This window comes from Macaca mulatta, chromosome 10 (assembly GCF_049350105.2).
Source record: "Macaca mulatta isolate MMU2019108-1 chromosome 10, T2T-MMU8v2.0, whole genome shotgun sequence".
Classification (NCBI taxonomy): Eukaryota; Metazoa; Chordata; class Mammalia; order Primates; family Cercopithecidae; genus Macaca; species Macaca mulatta.
This window is the reverse complement of record NC_133415.1, coordinates 25,240,205-25,253,399: the sequence shown is the minus strand read 5'-3', so window position 1 is coordinate 25,253,399 and position 13,195 is coordinate 25,240,205. Positions and strand designations below refer to the sequence as shown.

The 13,195-nt window shown below is 48.2% G+C and overlaps 1 protein-coding gene across 3 annotated transcripts in view; it reads left to right on the top strand.

The window, feature by feature from the left end:
* Nucleotides 1-13,195, top strand: part of SEZ6L (seizure related 6 homolog like) — a 216,198-nt gene that overhangs the window by 141,846 nt on the left and 61,157 nt on the right. For all 3 annotated transcript variants that reach the window (XM_028827921.2, XM_028827920.2, XM_028827919.2), the window contains exons 7-9: nucleotides 267-433; nucleotides 1,358-1,552; nucleotides 3,359-3,497. In XM_028827921.2, the coding sequence (XP_028683754.2) occupies nucleotides 267-433; nucleotides 1,358-1,552; nucleotides 3,359-3,497 (501 nt within the window). The remainder of the gene's footprint in view (nucleotides 1-266; nucleotides 434-1,357; nucleotides 1,553-3,358; nucleotides 3,498-13,195) is intronic.

The window sequence follows — 13,195 nt, the reverse complement described above, 5'->3', positions numbered from 1 at the left end:
CTCGGGAGGCTGAGACAGGAGAATCGCTTGAACGTGGGAGGCAGAGGTTGCAGTGAGCCAAGATCGCACCATTGAACTCCAGGCTGGGCAACATGAGTGAAACTCCATCAAAAAGAAAGAAAAAAAAAAAAAAAGAGGCAGAGTTAGGTTTGGGATCAGGTAATGAGGCTCCAGAGGTGGCAGTCATAGCACACCCCTTCCTCTGCCATGTCAGTGACCCAGGAAAATCTGTCAGTGTCCCTCTGTCTCTCTGCTCCCACTACCAGGATGACGGTTCACAGCGGGCAGACCAACAAGTCAGCTCTTCTCTACGACTCCCTTCAAACTGAGAGCGTCCCTTTTGAGGGCCTGCTGAGCGAGGGCGACACCATCCGTATCGAGTTCACGTCCGACCAGGCCCGAGCAGCCTCCACCTTCAACATCCGATTTGAGGGTGAGGGTCCCTGGGGGCTTCCCCTTCTCTTGTGGGGCTGGGAGTAGCCTGGGAGCAGGGAAAGCCTGGGGAGATAGAAATCTGGGCTGCGAAGGATGTGGGAAATCCCGTGGCCATGTGGATCCTTTGGTTTCCAAAGATAGGCTCTTGGTTTCGTTCATAATAATGCCTACCATTAGCTGTGCACTTACTACGTGCTCAGTGCCTTCTGTGCATTGTCTCCTTGGATTTCAGCTTCTGCATCATGTTTGATCCTCATCACACTGAAACATTAGAACTGTTATTCTATCTGATTTTCGGTGAGGAAACTGAGGTTTAAGAAACTTGGGTGACCTGCCCAAGACCACCAGTGAACAAGGATGGAGTTAAGATCTCTGTCCATCCTGTACTGGGGAGCCCTTAAGCTCTGCTCCACTCCACCTAGTAGACCTCTTATAATTCAGCCACTTCTTCTTCCAAGAAGAATTTAGCAAGAGCCCCTCCTGCTGAGACCCTGACTCTTGAAGAAGGGATTCGCTGGGCATTTCATGTATGTTGGAGGACCTTCTGTTCTGGCTTTGCCAAGAAAAGTTGGTTTTTATCATAGACAACCCTACAGTTTCCAGTGGCAAAAAAAAATCAGGGCTCTGAAGATCCTTCTGTGGAATCGGACGTGGAAAGGTATTAAAACACAACAACTCCACAGGGTGGAGAAGACAGAGATTCTTATTCCTATTTTAGATTTGTTTAAATGAGGCCCCAAGGAGTCAACTGGGTGGCCCCAGGGTTCTCAGCACATCGTCTGGAACCAGGACATGTGATTTGGTACTTGTTTTCTTTAGGGCTTTTCTAAACAGCACAGGAGACCCATCTTCTGAAATACAGCACCATGGGGTAGTCCCTCACTCATCTGAACTCCTGCCTCTCTTTGTTTCCCTTCCTCAGCGTTTGAGAAAGGCCACTGCTACGAGCCCTACATCCAGAATGGGAACTTCACTACATCCGACCCGACCTATAACATTGGGACTATAGTGGAGTTCACCTGCGACCCCGGCCACTCCCTGGAGCAGGGCCCGGCCATCATCGAATGCATCAATGTGCGGGACCCATACTGGAATGACACGGAGCCCCTCTGCAGAGGTGAGCGGACCCACGACACTCTTCCCATGGCACCCCAGGGACCTCCACCCTTCGGATGAGAAGACCAAGGCCCCAGCTTAGAGGCCTGTCCCCAGTTTTCATACCAATTTTAGGATTAGAACCCTTTCCAAGGTTCACTGTCCTTTGGTTCAGGGTTGGTGCAGGTCTTGAGAAAATTACAAAATGGGTAAATTTTAAAAGGTGCGCCTTCTTCCGGGCATAGGTCCCATAGTGCACAGCTTGGTGAGCTGAATACTGCATGGATTTCAGCTCGTAAATACTCCCTCTGCTATGCATGCTTGTGCAGTGCACAACCCATGCAACAACCCAGGGCAGCCCTGAATCTCACTAATAAGAATAATAATAGTTCTTAATTGGTGTGTAATAATTATGCTACCAGTGCTTTGCTAAGGGTGTATGTGCATTATCTGATTTCAACCTCACCATAGCCTTATAAAGTAGATTCTATCAGCCCTATTTGCAGGTGAGAAAACTAATGCTATGAAGTGACCTGTTTAAGAACACACTGAGGGGAATTGGCAGGGACAGGAATGGAACTCAGGTCTCTCTGCTCTCAGAGTACTGTGCTCTGAGCCCCACTGGACAGTGTTGGCTGCAGAGAACCCTCATCTACACAGGCTCCAGTGGACTGTCCTGCCAGTTTCCCCATATTCTTTTTGGCATTGTTGAGATGGAGACTCGTTTGGCTCACTGCAGCCTCTGCCTCCCGGGTTCAAGCAATTCTCCTGTCTCAGCCTCCTGAGTAGCTGGGGTTACAGGCATGGGCCACAACGCCCGGCTAATTCTGTATTTTTAGTAGAGACAGGGTTTCACCGTATTAGCCAGGCTGGTCTTGAACTCCTGACCTCAGGTGATCCACCTGCCTTGGCCTCCCAAAGTGCTGGGATTACAGGCATGAGCATCGCGCCCAGCCCATTTCCCCATATTCAAGGCCGCTGAGCCACCCTGAGCCTGAGTCTCCTGGTAGCATGTGGAGTAATGAAGGGTGCCCTCACTCTTGGCAGCCACCGCCTCAATGGCAGTTGGCGTGAAATCACAGCCTTGCCATGGTGAGGAATTGATCCCTATATTAGATGTGCCGGTTTAACAGAGCGGAATTTATTGGTGCTTTGGCCTCTGCCATGTTGAGAACTTTCCAAAGCGGTAAACACAGAGTGGAATTTAAAGGGCACCTGCCGCAGCCACATCTCTGCTTCCAGTTCAGGGCCGGGACCTGTCATAGCAACATTATCTAAATTATCGAGCAGCTACCACGTGCCAGGCGCTGTGCAGCATGTTTGACATTCATGAGCTTAAGCCTCAAAATCACCCAATGAGGCTGGCAGTGGTATTGCCCCCATTTTATAGAGAAAGGGAGCTGAGGCTCTGGGAAATTACATACCTCCTCTTACAGATTGTTAGCAGCAGAGACAAGATTGGAACCCTGGGACCACCTAACTTGAGTGAGCGGTCTCTTAGCCACTACTCACCCTGCAAAAGAGCAGAGGCTGTTGAGGAGTCATTCTGACCACTGAGCTCCATCCTTGGTCTTGAAAGAGCAATAGCACTCCTTAGCCCAACTTTTACCAACTGTCAGCTGCAGGGCAGGCAGCTGGCCAGCTCTCATTTAATCATTACACACACACACACACACACACACGTGCTGGCTGCCTGAGGTAAAGGCACCTGTCCACAGTACACAGAGATTCACGGCTGTCTGACTTCATAGCCCACAGGGTTAGCCGCTATGCCACACTGACTTCTTTACAAATAAAGTCCGCCTTCCTGCCTGTCTGTCTTTTACAGCCATGTGCGGTGGTGAGCTCTCTGCTGTGGCTGGGGTGGTACTGTCTCCAAACTGGCCGGAGCCCTACATGGAAGGTGAAGATTGTATCTGGAAGATCCACGTGGGAGAAGAGAAACGGATCTTCTTAGATATCCAGTTGTGAGTGTTTATAATGGGCTGTCCTCTAATTTGGCAAAATTTGGGAGATTGGGAAAGAAATTGCTCCTGCTTTATTCTTTCAACCAGTAGTAACTAAGCATCTACTATGTGCCAGGGACTGTGCAGAGAACAGGCATTCCCATAGTGAGATTGACAACAGCAGCGTGCGCGCGCGCGCACACACACACACACACAGAGAGAGAGAGAGAGAGAGAGAGAGAGAGAGAGAGAAAGAGAGAGTCCCTATCTTTGGGAAATTCAGTCTAAGGAAACAAATATGAAATGAGGGCATACACAAATAATTGCACACTCTAACTTCAATAAGAGATGTAAAGAGAGGTGAATGGTGCTATGAGATTCTATAACTGGAATTTGATATAAAGAGGAAGATCAGAAAAGTCTTCCCCAAGGTTCTGATACTAAAGCTCAGAACTAAAAGATGAGTTGGAGTGATGCATCCTAAATGAACAGAATGTGCAAAGGCCCTGTGGCAAGCATCTCATTTTCAAAGGACCGAATGGCCAGTGTGGCCAGGGAGAGGGGGGCACTATAACACTTGTTTACAGGACTACAGTTGTTTATTTTCCTGTTTGTCTCCCTCAACTAAACCAGAAGGTCCTCTCCACTGGGGCTGGGTCTGACCACCCTCTGTCTCCACAGTCTAACACAGAGCCTGATACACAGTAGATGTTCAGGAAATGATTGCTGAATGAAAAAAAAAATGTTTTTAATGAACAGACTTACTTGGCTGTGCGGCTGGGTTTCTCATATTCACAGGGGGTAACCATTAGATTCTCCATCCAGAATGTTCCCCGCTAGCTCCCCATGAGGGTGACATTTGCAGGGAAGCAGTTACTCTGGGCCAGATGCAAAAGTGACTGCTCTAAACATTTCTGTCTTAGGTCATTCTCACAAAGAACCCTGCCTGGGAGGTCATTAACCCCACTGTCTGAGAAGGCAGCAGAAATGCAGGGAGGCCACCCAGAAAGCCAGCGAGTAGCTGAAATTCAGGCTTCTGTGGCTTCTCAGTCATGCTCTTTCCACTGCCCCATGTGAGATGGGGGTGAGAAGTGGACAAAGACAGATGGTGGTGTCTGGAGCAAGCAGAATACAGAGGTCCCGGCAGACCCAGGTGGCAGACGGGAGGGTGGTTGGGGGAGGAGAGAGTGCTGAAACCCAGCAGGCTGGGGAAGCAGCACTCAGGGTTGTCTGGCTCTGCAGAGGAACCTTGCAAGAGAAAGAGACATTATTTTCAAATTATTAGTGACTGGCTTTTGAGGTTGTTCCTTAGATGCAGCAAGAGTGTCCTTAGGCTAGGTGCCGTGGCTCATGACTGTAACCCGAACACTTTGGGAGGCTGAGGCAGGAGGACTGCTTGAGACCAGGAGTTTGACACCAATCCCAACAACATAGGGGCATCCTATCTCTTCAAAAAAACAAAAATTAGCTGGGTGTGGTGGCACACGCCTGTGGTACCAGCTACTTGAGAGGCTGAGATGGGAGGATCTCGAGCCTGGGAAATTGAGGCTGCAGTGAGCCGTGATCATGCCACTGCACTCCAGCCTGGGTGACAAAGTAAGACCCTGTCTCAAAAAAAAAAAGTGTCCCCAGAGGTTGTCCCAGAACCTCCTTCTCCAGCGAAGTCAGAGACTTACACAGCTTGAATAGCCACCCCTTGTGGACTTGGGGTCAGGCCAATCTAAGAAAGAATTCCACCTCCTTCACATATGACTTTGGGCTGGGCTCACCTGTTCTCGCCTCTCTCTGGGCCTCAGTTTTTCTCTCCTGTAAGGGGGTCTTGGAATATCAATGCTTTGTGGCTGCTGGAGGCAGATTTTTCGCGTTCCTTGCCCATTGCCTCACTCCTCAATAAAGCTCATCCTCGTCTGGGCACAGTGGCTCACACCTGTAATCTCAACATTTTGAGAGGCTGAGGTAGGAGAATCACTTAGGGCCAGGAGTTCAAGACCAGCCTAGGCAACATAGTGAGACCCCCATCTTTACAAACAATTAAAAAAGCTAGCCAGGCTTGGTGGCACCTGTAGTCCCAGCTACCTGGGAGGCTCAGGTGAGAGGATTACTTGAGCCCTGGAGTTCCATGCTGCAGTGAGCCATGATCACACCACTGCACTTCAGCCTGGGCAACAGAGTAAGACTCTGTCTCTAACAAAAAAGTTAAAATTAAAATTGAATTAAATAGACCTCATCCTCTTCCCCCCATTCGTTTCTCTCTGACTTCTAGAGTCTGGAATAAGATGCTTATTCATTCATTCCAAACAAATTGTTTGAGTGTCTACTATAAGGCAAGCATAATTTTATGTGCTGGAAAGGTTCTAATGGTTGTTTCTTCAGTGGTAAAATTCATATTAAAAAGAATGGAATGGGTTGTCTCTCTTAACTCTAGGGAAAAAATTACTGTGTACCTACTGTGTGCCAGTAGCAGGCTTAGCATTGAAGATACAGTTGTGAGAAAAGCAGGGCAGTCCTCACCCTGCATGCCTAGCAGGTGAGGCAGGGAAGAAAGTAAATGCAGTGTGAAAGGAGCAGTGACAGGCAGGTGAGGGCACCTGAGTGAAATCAGGAGGGCTCCCAGGAAGAAGTGACTTCTATAATACCATGAAAGAGAAGGTAGGCAGGTGATGGGGGGAAAAGAAGAATGTCCCGGCCAGGCATGGTGGCTCACGCTTGTAATCCCAGCACTTTGGGAGGCCGAGGTGGGTGGATCATTTGAGGTCAGGAGTTCAAGACCAGCCCAGCCAACATGGTGAAACCCCGCCTCTACTAAAAATACAAAACTTAGCCAGGCGTTGCGGTGGGCACCTGTAACCTCAGCTATTCAGGAGGCTGAGGCAAGAGAATCACCTGAACCTGGGAGGTGGAGATTGTGGTAAGCCGAGATCACGCCACTGCACTCCAGCCTGGGTGACAGAGCGAGACTCTGTCTCAGAAAAAAAAAAAAAAAAGAAAGAAAGAAAAAGAAAAGAAGAAGGAGGAAGAGAAGGAGGTGGAGGAGGAGGAGGAGAAGGAGAAGGAGAAGGAAGGAGAAGGAGAAGGAGAAGGAGATGGGGAAGGGGAAGAGGAAGAAGGAGAAGGAGAAGGAGAAGAAGCAGCAGCAGCAGCATGTCCTACCTACATGATAAGGGCATCTGCAAAGCATCTATAAGCCTGGAAATGAGAGAGTGTGACCCACTTAATGGCATAAAGTTTAACGTGGCTGGAGCAAAGCATGGCAGGTGGGTAGGGGCTACAGAGGGAATGGATCCAAGGGAAGCTCTGGGGTCTTCTTAGCTGAAGCTTCACATAGAAAACTTTATTCTAAGGCTGCATCCCTTAGGAAGCCTTCTGTGTTGCCCCCTTGTCCTTGTCCATAAATACAAATTTATGGTTCCAGCTTATGAATTCCTTTCCCCAGAAGTTACCAGGAAAACCACCTGTCTTCAGCCAAGAGAAGGTACGACAAACTCCTGAGTTCTTGGCTTCTCTGGCAGAAGATCCCGCCCAGCTCTAGGCCCCATGAAGTCATCTATAATCCCCCCTCTTCTGCTTGGCTCTCCTCTTCTCGCCTCACAGGAAGCCTCCCAGATGGGTGGTTTTGCTTAAATAAGTCGGGCCCACATCTCCCTTTGGTGCCAGAGGTCTGGAGGAGGAAACAAGAAAATGGGAATCTTTACTTTCATCATCTCTAGGCATCAAATATTCAATTAACCTTCAGCCTGACACCAGATTGGGTTTTACTTCTACCACTAAGCATGCATGCGATGGGGCAGCCGATCTGGGAATCTCAAGCAATTAAAGCTTCCCCAAAGCCAGGCCACTGGTGTTAGCATCAGCAAGGGAGCCCTTGCAGCGGGGGCAGACTTTCTGTCTTCTGAACATTTTCGCAGTCGTAGATTGAGCGTTGACTAGGAGAGAGGACCCTCAGTTTCCTGCCTCCCTGCCCTGATACTCCATGCCCTCAGCAGCCCTGGACCCAGCACCTAGCCTCTCTGGGCCTTAGATTCCTCCTCTGCAAAATGATGGGCTGCCTTGAATCAAGGGTAGATGCAAATTCAAAATCATGAAGGGCCAGGCAACATAAATACAGGATTTAGAGCTGGTGTGAGATTATATGGAGGGGAGGGATCTGTGATGAATTAGGAAGTACATGCCCTATCTAAAATCATTTAAATTCAATTTTTATTTTATTTTATTTTATTTTATTTTTTGCGACAGAGTCTCACTGTCACCCAGGCTGGAATGCAGTGGTGCCGTCTCAGCTCACTGCAACCTCCAACTCCTAGGTTCAAGCGATTCTCCTGCCTCAGCCTCCTGAGTCGTTGGGATTACAGGTGTGCGTCACCACACCTGGCTAATTTTTGTATTTTTAATAGAGATGGGGTTTCACCATGTTGGCCAGGCTGGTCTCAAACTCCTGACCTCAGTTGATCTGCCCGCCTGCGCCTCCCAAAGTGCTGGGATTACAGGCATGAGCCACTGCCCCCGGTCATAAATTCAATTTTTAAAAATAGCATCCCCTCCTTCAAAAAAAAAAAAAAAGTGCCTACTGGCTGCATCCAAACTGAGGGCCATCAGTTTGCCACTCTTGCAAACGATTAAGGTGATTGAAGGATTTAGCTCCTTTCTCGTTGCCGCAATGAAGAAATGCATGTTTTGAAGCACTTACTATTTTCAAGGTCTTTACTAACATTAATTTTTACCTTGTGTAAGTTAAAAATAAATTGTATTATTTGCTCTTTGGATTAATCCCATGAAGTAGGTGCAACTATTACATTTAATTATATCCTCTTGCTTCCTCACCAGTTCACTTGGATGTCTAAGAGGCATCTCAAATTAAACGTATTCTAAGTCAAACTCCTGATTCTCCCTCCTTATATCTATTTATAGGGAGATATTTATTTATCTATTATACCTATTTTACCCCATCTTTCCCATATGTGTAAGGTATGATCTATTCCACCTGCCGCTTGGGGAAAAATTCAAACAAACAACAACAGAAACAGAACCCTTGGTGTTATTCTGGCTCAGTGGAGTGCTGGCTTTTTTAGCAAGTTGGGGGCACAGTGGGCCACACCCCGATTGGTAGCATCTGTCAATTTCCGCGGTGTAAATACTCCCACTATGACCCATTTCAAGCTAACAACGTAATGACAACAGGCTCTCCAAATGCCTGGACGTGTAACCATTAGCTCTCACAAGCCCGTATGAGCCTGCCCCCAGCCCAGCACACTCACTGTGAACCGGACCTTTCTCTTTCTCCCATACCCTGTGACCAAATCTTCAGGAAATCCTGTTGCTTCTACTCAAAAGTCAAAGTCTTCCCAGAGTCCAAGCAGTTCTGATACCTCCACTGCCACCTGCAGGGTCCAAGCCACCCCCGTGTCTTCCCGGGATTATTGCAATGGCCTTTGAGGTATCCTCGTTCCCACTTTTGCCCGCTCTGGGCTCTTTTTAACCAACACTCTGAGTGATCCTGTTACAACCTAAGTCATATCACCCATGCTCTGCTCGAAGTTCTGCAATAGCTCCCTGTTTTATTCGGAGGTAAAGCCAGTGTTCTTACAAAAGGCCCTACGGGATCTAGCTCTGGTTACATCTCCAGCATCACTTTATTCCTCTCTTCTCCTTTCTGTATGGTATATTCGACCATATTCTCCTTCTTGGCATTCCACATGCATACCTCAGGGCCTTTGCACTGCTGTCTCCTCTGCCATTGGGATGCTCTGCCTCAAATATCTGCAGAGCTTGCTCCCCAACTCTCCATCCTCTGACTTTGCTTCACTTCCAGAGCCCTCGCCACCACCCAACGCACTACACATTGTAGTATATCTTGAAGTATTTCAACTCCCACCACCTCCACCTGGAACGTCACCTCCATGAGAAGAGCAGGAGCTTATTTTCTGTCTTATTCACTGCTGTAACCCTAACATATAGACCAGTGCATGGCCCATTGTAGGTGCTTAATAAATAAAAGCCAATGAAATAAATATAGCTTGTACGATCATACAGACATGAGGCTTCAAAGGGAGAATTCGAACCCAAATTTGTGTTCTGCTGGCTATGATGCACATGGAGGGAAAGAAAGAAAGAGGGTCAGAAAAATATGGAAAGACTTTCTGGGGACGTGGCCTCCATTTTTTTAATAAATACAGGTTTGTTACATGACAAGGAACCTGGGTTGATAAGAAATAAATTTGGCTAAAAATTATCAAGTAAAGTATTAAATAACAGAAGTAGGAGGACTCCCCAAGAGAACATTTTATAGGGTTATGGTGTCAAAAGATGTGTCATCACAGACCTGAGAATCAGAATATCTAGCGGGAGGGGGACTTCAAGGTCCCCCAATCCAGCGATGCCGAGATATGCTGGCAGAGTTCAGGGACCAAGTGCCATGGCGCTTGGGAAGCCTATTTCATTCTCCCGGATATTCTGAGCACTGGACACTAAGCCAAGTAGGAAGTGATGATGGAACCACAGACAGGCTCAGAATGGGGCCAATAAGGGGGGCATCGCCCTCCCCAAGGCAGCTGTCATGACTTGCGTTAGGACAAGCAGCCAGCGTCATCCCGGGGCCTTAGGATTTGCAGTGATATCAAAATCGATTCAGTCCCAGTTTTAATCATCATGGACATGTAAGGACTGTCATTTTTGTCACTGAGCAAGTTTAATTCGATTCCACAAATATTTATTGAGCATCCACTATGTAGCAGGTATTGAGGCTGGGCCCTGGCAGTGAACAAAACAGATGCAGCCCTGCCCTCGGGGAGCCATGTCGTAGGCTGACACAGCACCAGCAAGAGGAAATACAGCCCTCTGGGGGCCCAGAGTGAGGGAAGGTGAGCCTGGCTGAGAATGTGAGGGAGAAGCTGTTCTGAGAACAGTAAAGTCTAAGTCAGTTTTTCTCAACCAGGAGCTATCTTGCACCAGGGGACACTTGCCAATGTCTGGAGGCACTTCTGGTTGGGACAACTGGAGGGTGGGGTGGACAGCACCGCCAGCATCTACTGGTGACAGGCCAGGGATGCTGCTATGCATCCGACATTGCACAGGACAATACCCACCACAAAGAATGAGCTGACCCAAAATATCAATGGTGTTGAAGCAGAGAAACCCCGATCTATGCTAAGAACTGAAAGCCAGAGAGAAGATGGGCAGAGATGGAGGGGAACAGTGTTCCAGCCAAAAGGAACAACATGTGCTAAGGTCCAGAGGCAGGAAAGCACAGCTCCCTTCTTAACGGTCCATGATATTTAATATTTGCTGAGCACTTAGGATATCCCAAGCATTTACATCCTAGACATCTTCACGACAAGCACATGCCTTGGGTTCTGTTGTTATCTCCATTTTCCAGATGAGTAAACTGAGGCTCGGGGTGTTGGGAGAGTGCCTGTGATCGCACAGCTAGAAGCTGGTGGAGCTTGGACTTTCACCCCACTTGCCATGTCTCCAAGACCCTGTGTGTCTGGAGTTCAAGGACGCATCCATGAAGTAGGACAGCCTGGCAGTGAGTGGGACTCAGCCATGCCTTGAAGGCCACATTAGGGAGTCTGGGCTTCCCCAAATTGGGCAGCAGGAAAAGGGTTTAAGCACTTAAAGAGATTAAAGCTTTGCAGAAGGGAGCTGCGTCCTCTGGTCACCAGCCCGAGGCTCACGCCGACAAGCTTGGCACACGCTTGGCAGAGTGGCATCTGGACTTGGCACCTCCTCCCTCCCACAGAGGGAGTGAAAATAGCATCTCAACAGCCAGGGTTACGTGAGGCCCAAGAGCTGCTGGGTTTAATTTATCTTGCTTGGTTTTCCACTGACAGTTTTAGTAAACCAATTTGGGTTTGATAGTAAAAATAATTCCGTCCTCCAGGCCCCTCAGCCCTCCTAAGTGTTTGCAATTGTTATTTTTCACATCGACGAGGAGGAGGGAGTTTGCACTGCAGACCGAGCTGGGTAGGTGGCCCATAGTAGGCGCATGACTTAGCTGTCTGCTGAGTCATGAATGAGGACGTAAGCCACATGTGCCAGGCGAGAGGGGATCTCTAGCCCTCTTTGTCTACTGGGCAGTCTGTTGATACCATGGGCATGGCGGTTCTAATTAGTTACCATTTATTAAAAACCTACTATGTGCTAGGTGGACCCTGAGCTGCATCGTTTAGGTCCGTGAGCAATAATAAATGTGAACATTATTATGCAGAGATAATAATGACATAAATTAGAGCTAATGTGGGTAGAGATAATTACAGAAGGGTAATTACCCAAATTAGAGATAATGTATGCCAAGCACATTGCATGTTATCTGGCACGTAGTTGGTGCCTCACAAATGGAGACTACTATTATCAGGAATCCTCAGATAAGGCAGATATTATCATTACCACTTTATGGATTGGGTCATGAGAGCACAGAGAGGTTACGTGGCTTCCTCAGGTCACACAGCTAGCAAAGATGGAGCCCACACCATAGCCTCCGCTTCCACTGACTTGAACAGCTTTCGGGGCACCAGCTGTGTGTCTCGGCAATGCAGCAATGACGCAAGAAGGCTCCCAGGCCTGTAGGGACTCAAAGTTCACGAAGGGACATACAGCCATAAACAGACAACATGGCAAAATGTAAGCAAAGTCCTGTGGCTTGGAGAGGGAGTTGGGGAGGTAGACGGGAACTAGATTTATCTCCGTGAATTATGGAAATGTCCCTGAGAAGGTGACATCCAGAAGGAATCTTGAAGAGTGCCAGTTGCCCGGAGTTAATGGGAGAAAAGTGTCATAAGCAAAGGATTCAAGCAGTGACGACAGTGACCATTAGGCATGGAACAAATGCTCCGAACCACAGCATCAGTGAGAACCATCTGCCCTCATTGTTGGATGGAGGAAAGAAGGAGGGTGCATCAACTTGGGATGAGTCAGGAGCCCTCAGGCTAAACCTTCTTTACACCCCAAATGCCGCCCTAACCCACCATGTATCCCTCCCAGCTCCATCAGAAATCTGCCTCTTACCCTAAAAACACAACTGAACAGAAACTGACATCCTAAGGGACTTCTCATATTGCTCTCCTCTCTCTCTCATTTATTCTCTCCCCCCACGCCCTCCCCAACTCTCAAAATAAATTACGGAAAGGAAAATAAGGGAACTAACATTGGTGAAGTCATCGTGGAATAGAAGATCCGAGAGGGGCCCCAAGCTTAGCAAGTATCACACAGCAAGAGAGGACCAGAAAGACAACCTGCTTGTGGCCACAAGAGCTCAGCACAGGGGCCACAACCTTGAAGACGCCTTACGGCCAAGGAGACATAAAAGCATCTAGAGTCAAAAAGAGGCGTATGTGAGTCCATCCTGATGTTCACCAGCTCTGTGGCCTCAGACAGATTATTGAAGGTGATGGTGCCTGCCCCCACAATGGGATATTTTGTTCACTTTATCCCCAGTGTCTGGTACAAAGAAAGTGCTTGATAAATATCTGTTGAACAAAAGAGACGGCTGGGCACAGTGGCTCATGCCTGTAATTCCAGCACTTTTGGAAGCCAAGGTGGGAGGATCACTTGAGCCCAGGAGTTCAAGACCAGCCTGGGCAACAAAGCAAGACCCCGTCTCTGCAAATAATTTAAAAATTAGCCAGACATGGTGGCATGCAGCTGTGGTCCCAGCTACTTGAGAGGCTGAGGTGGGAGGATCACCTGAGCTCAGGTGTTGAGACCAGCTTGGGCAACATAGTGAG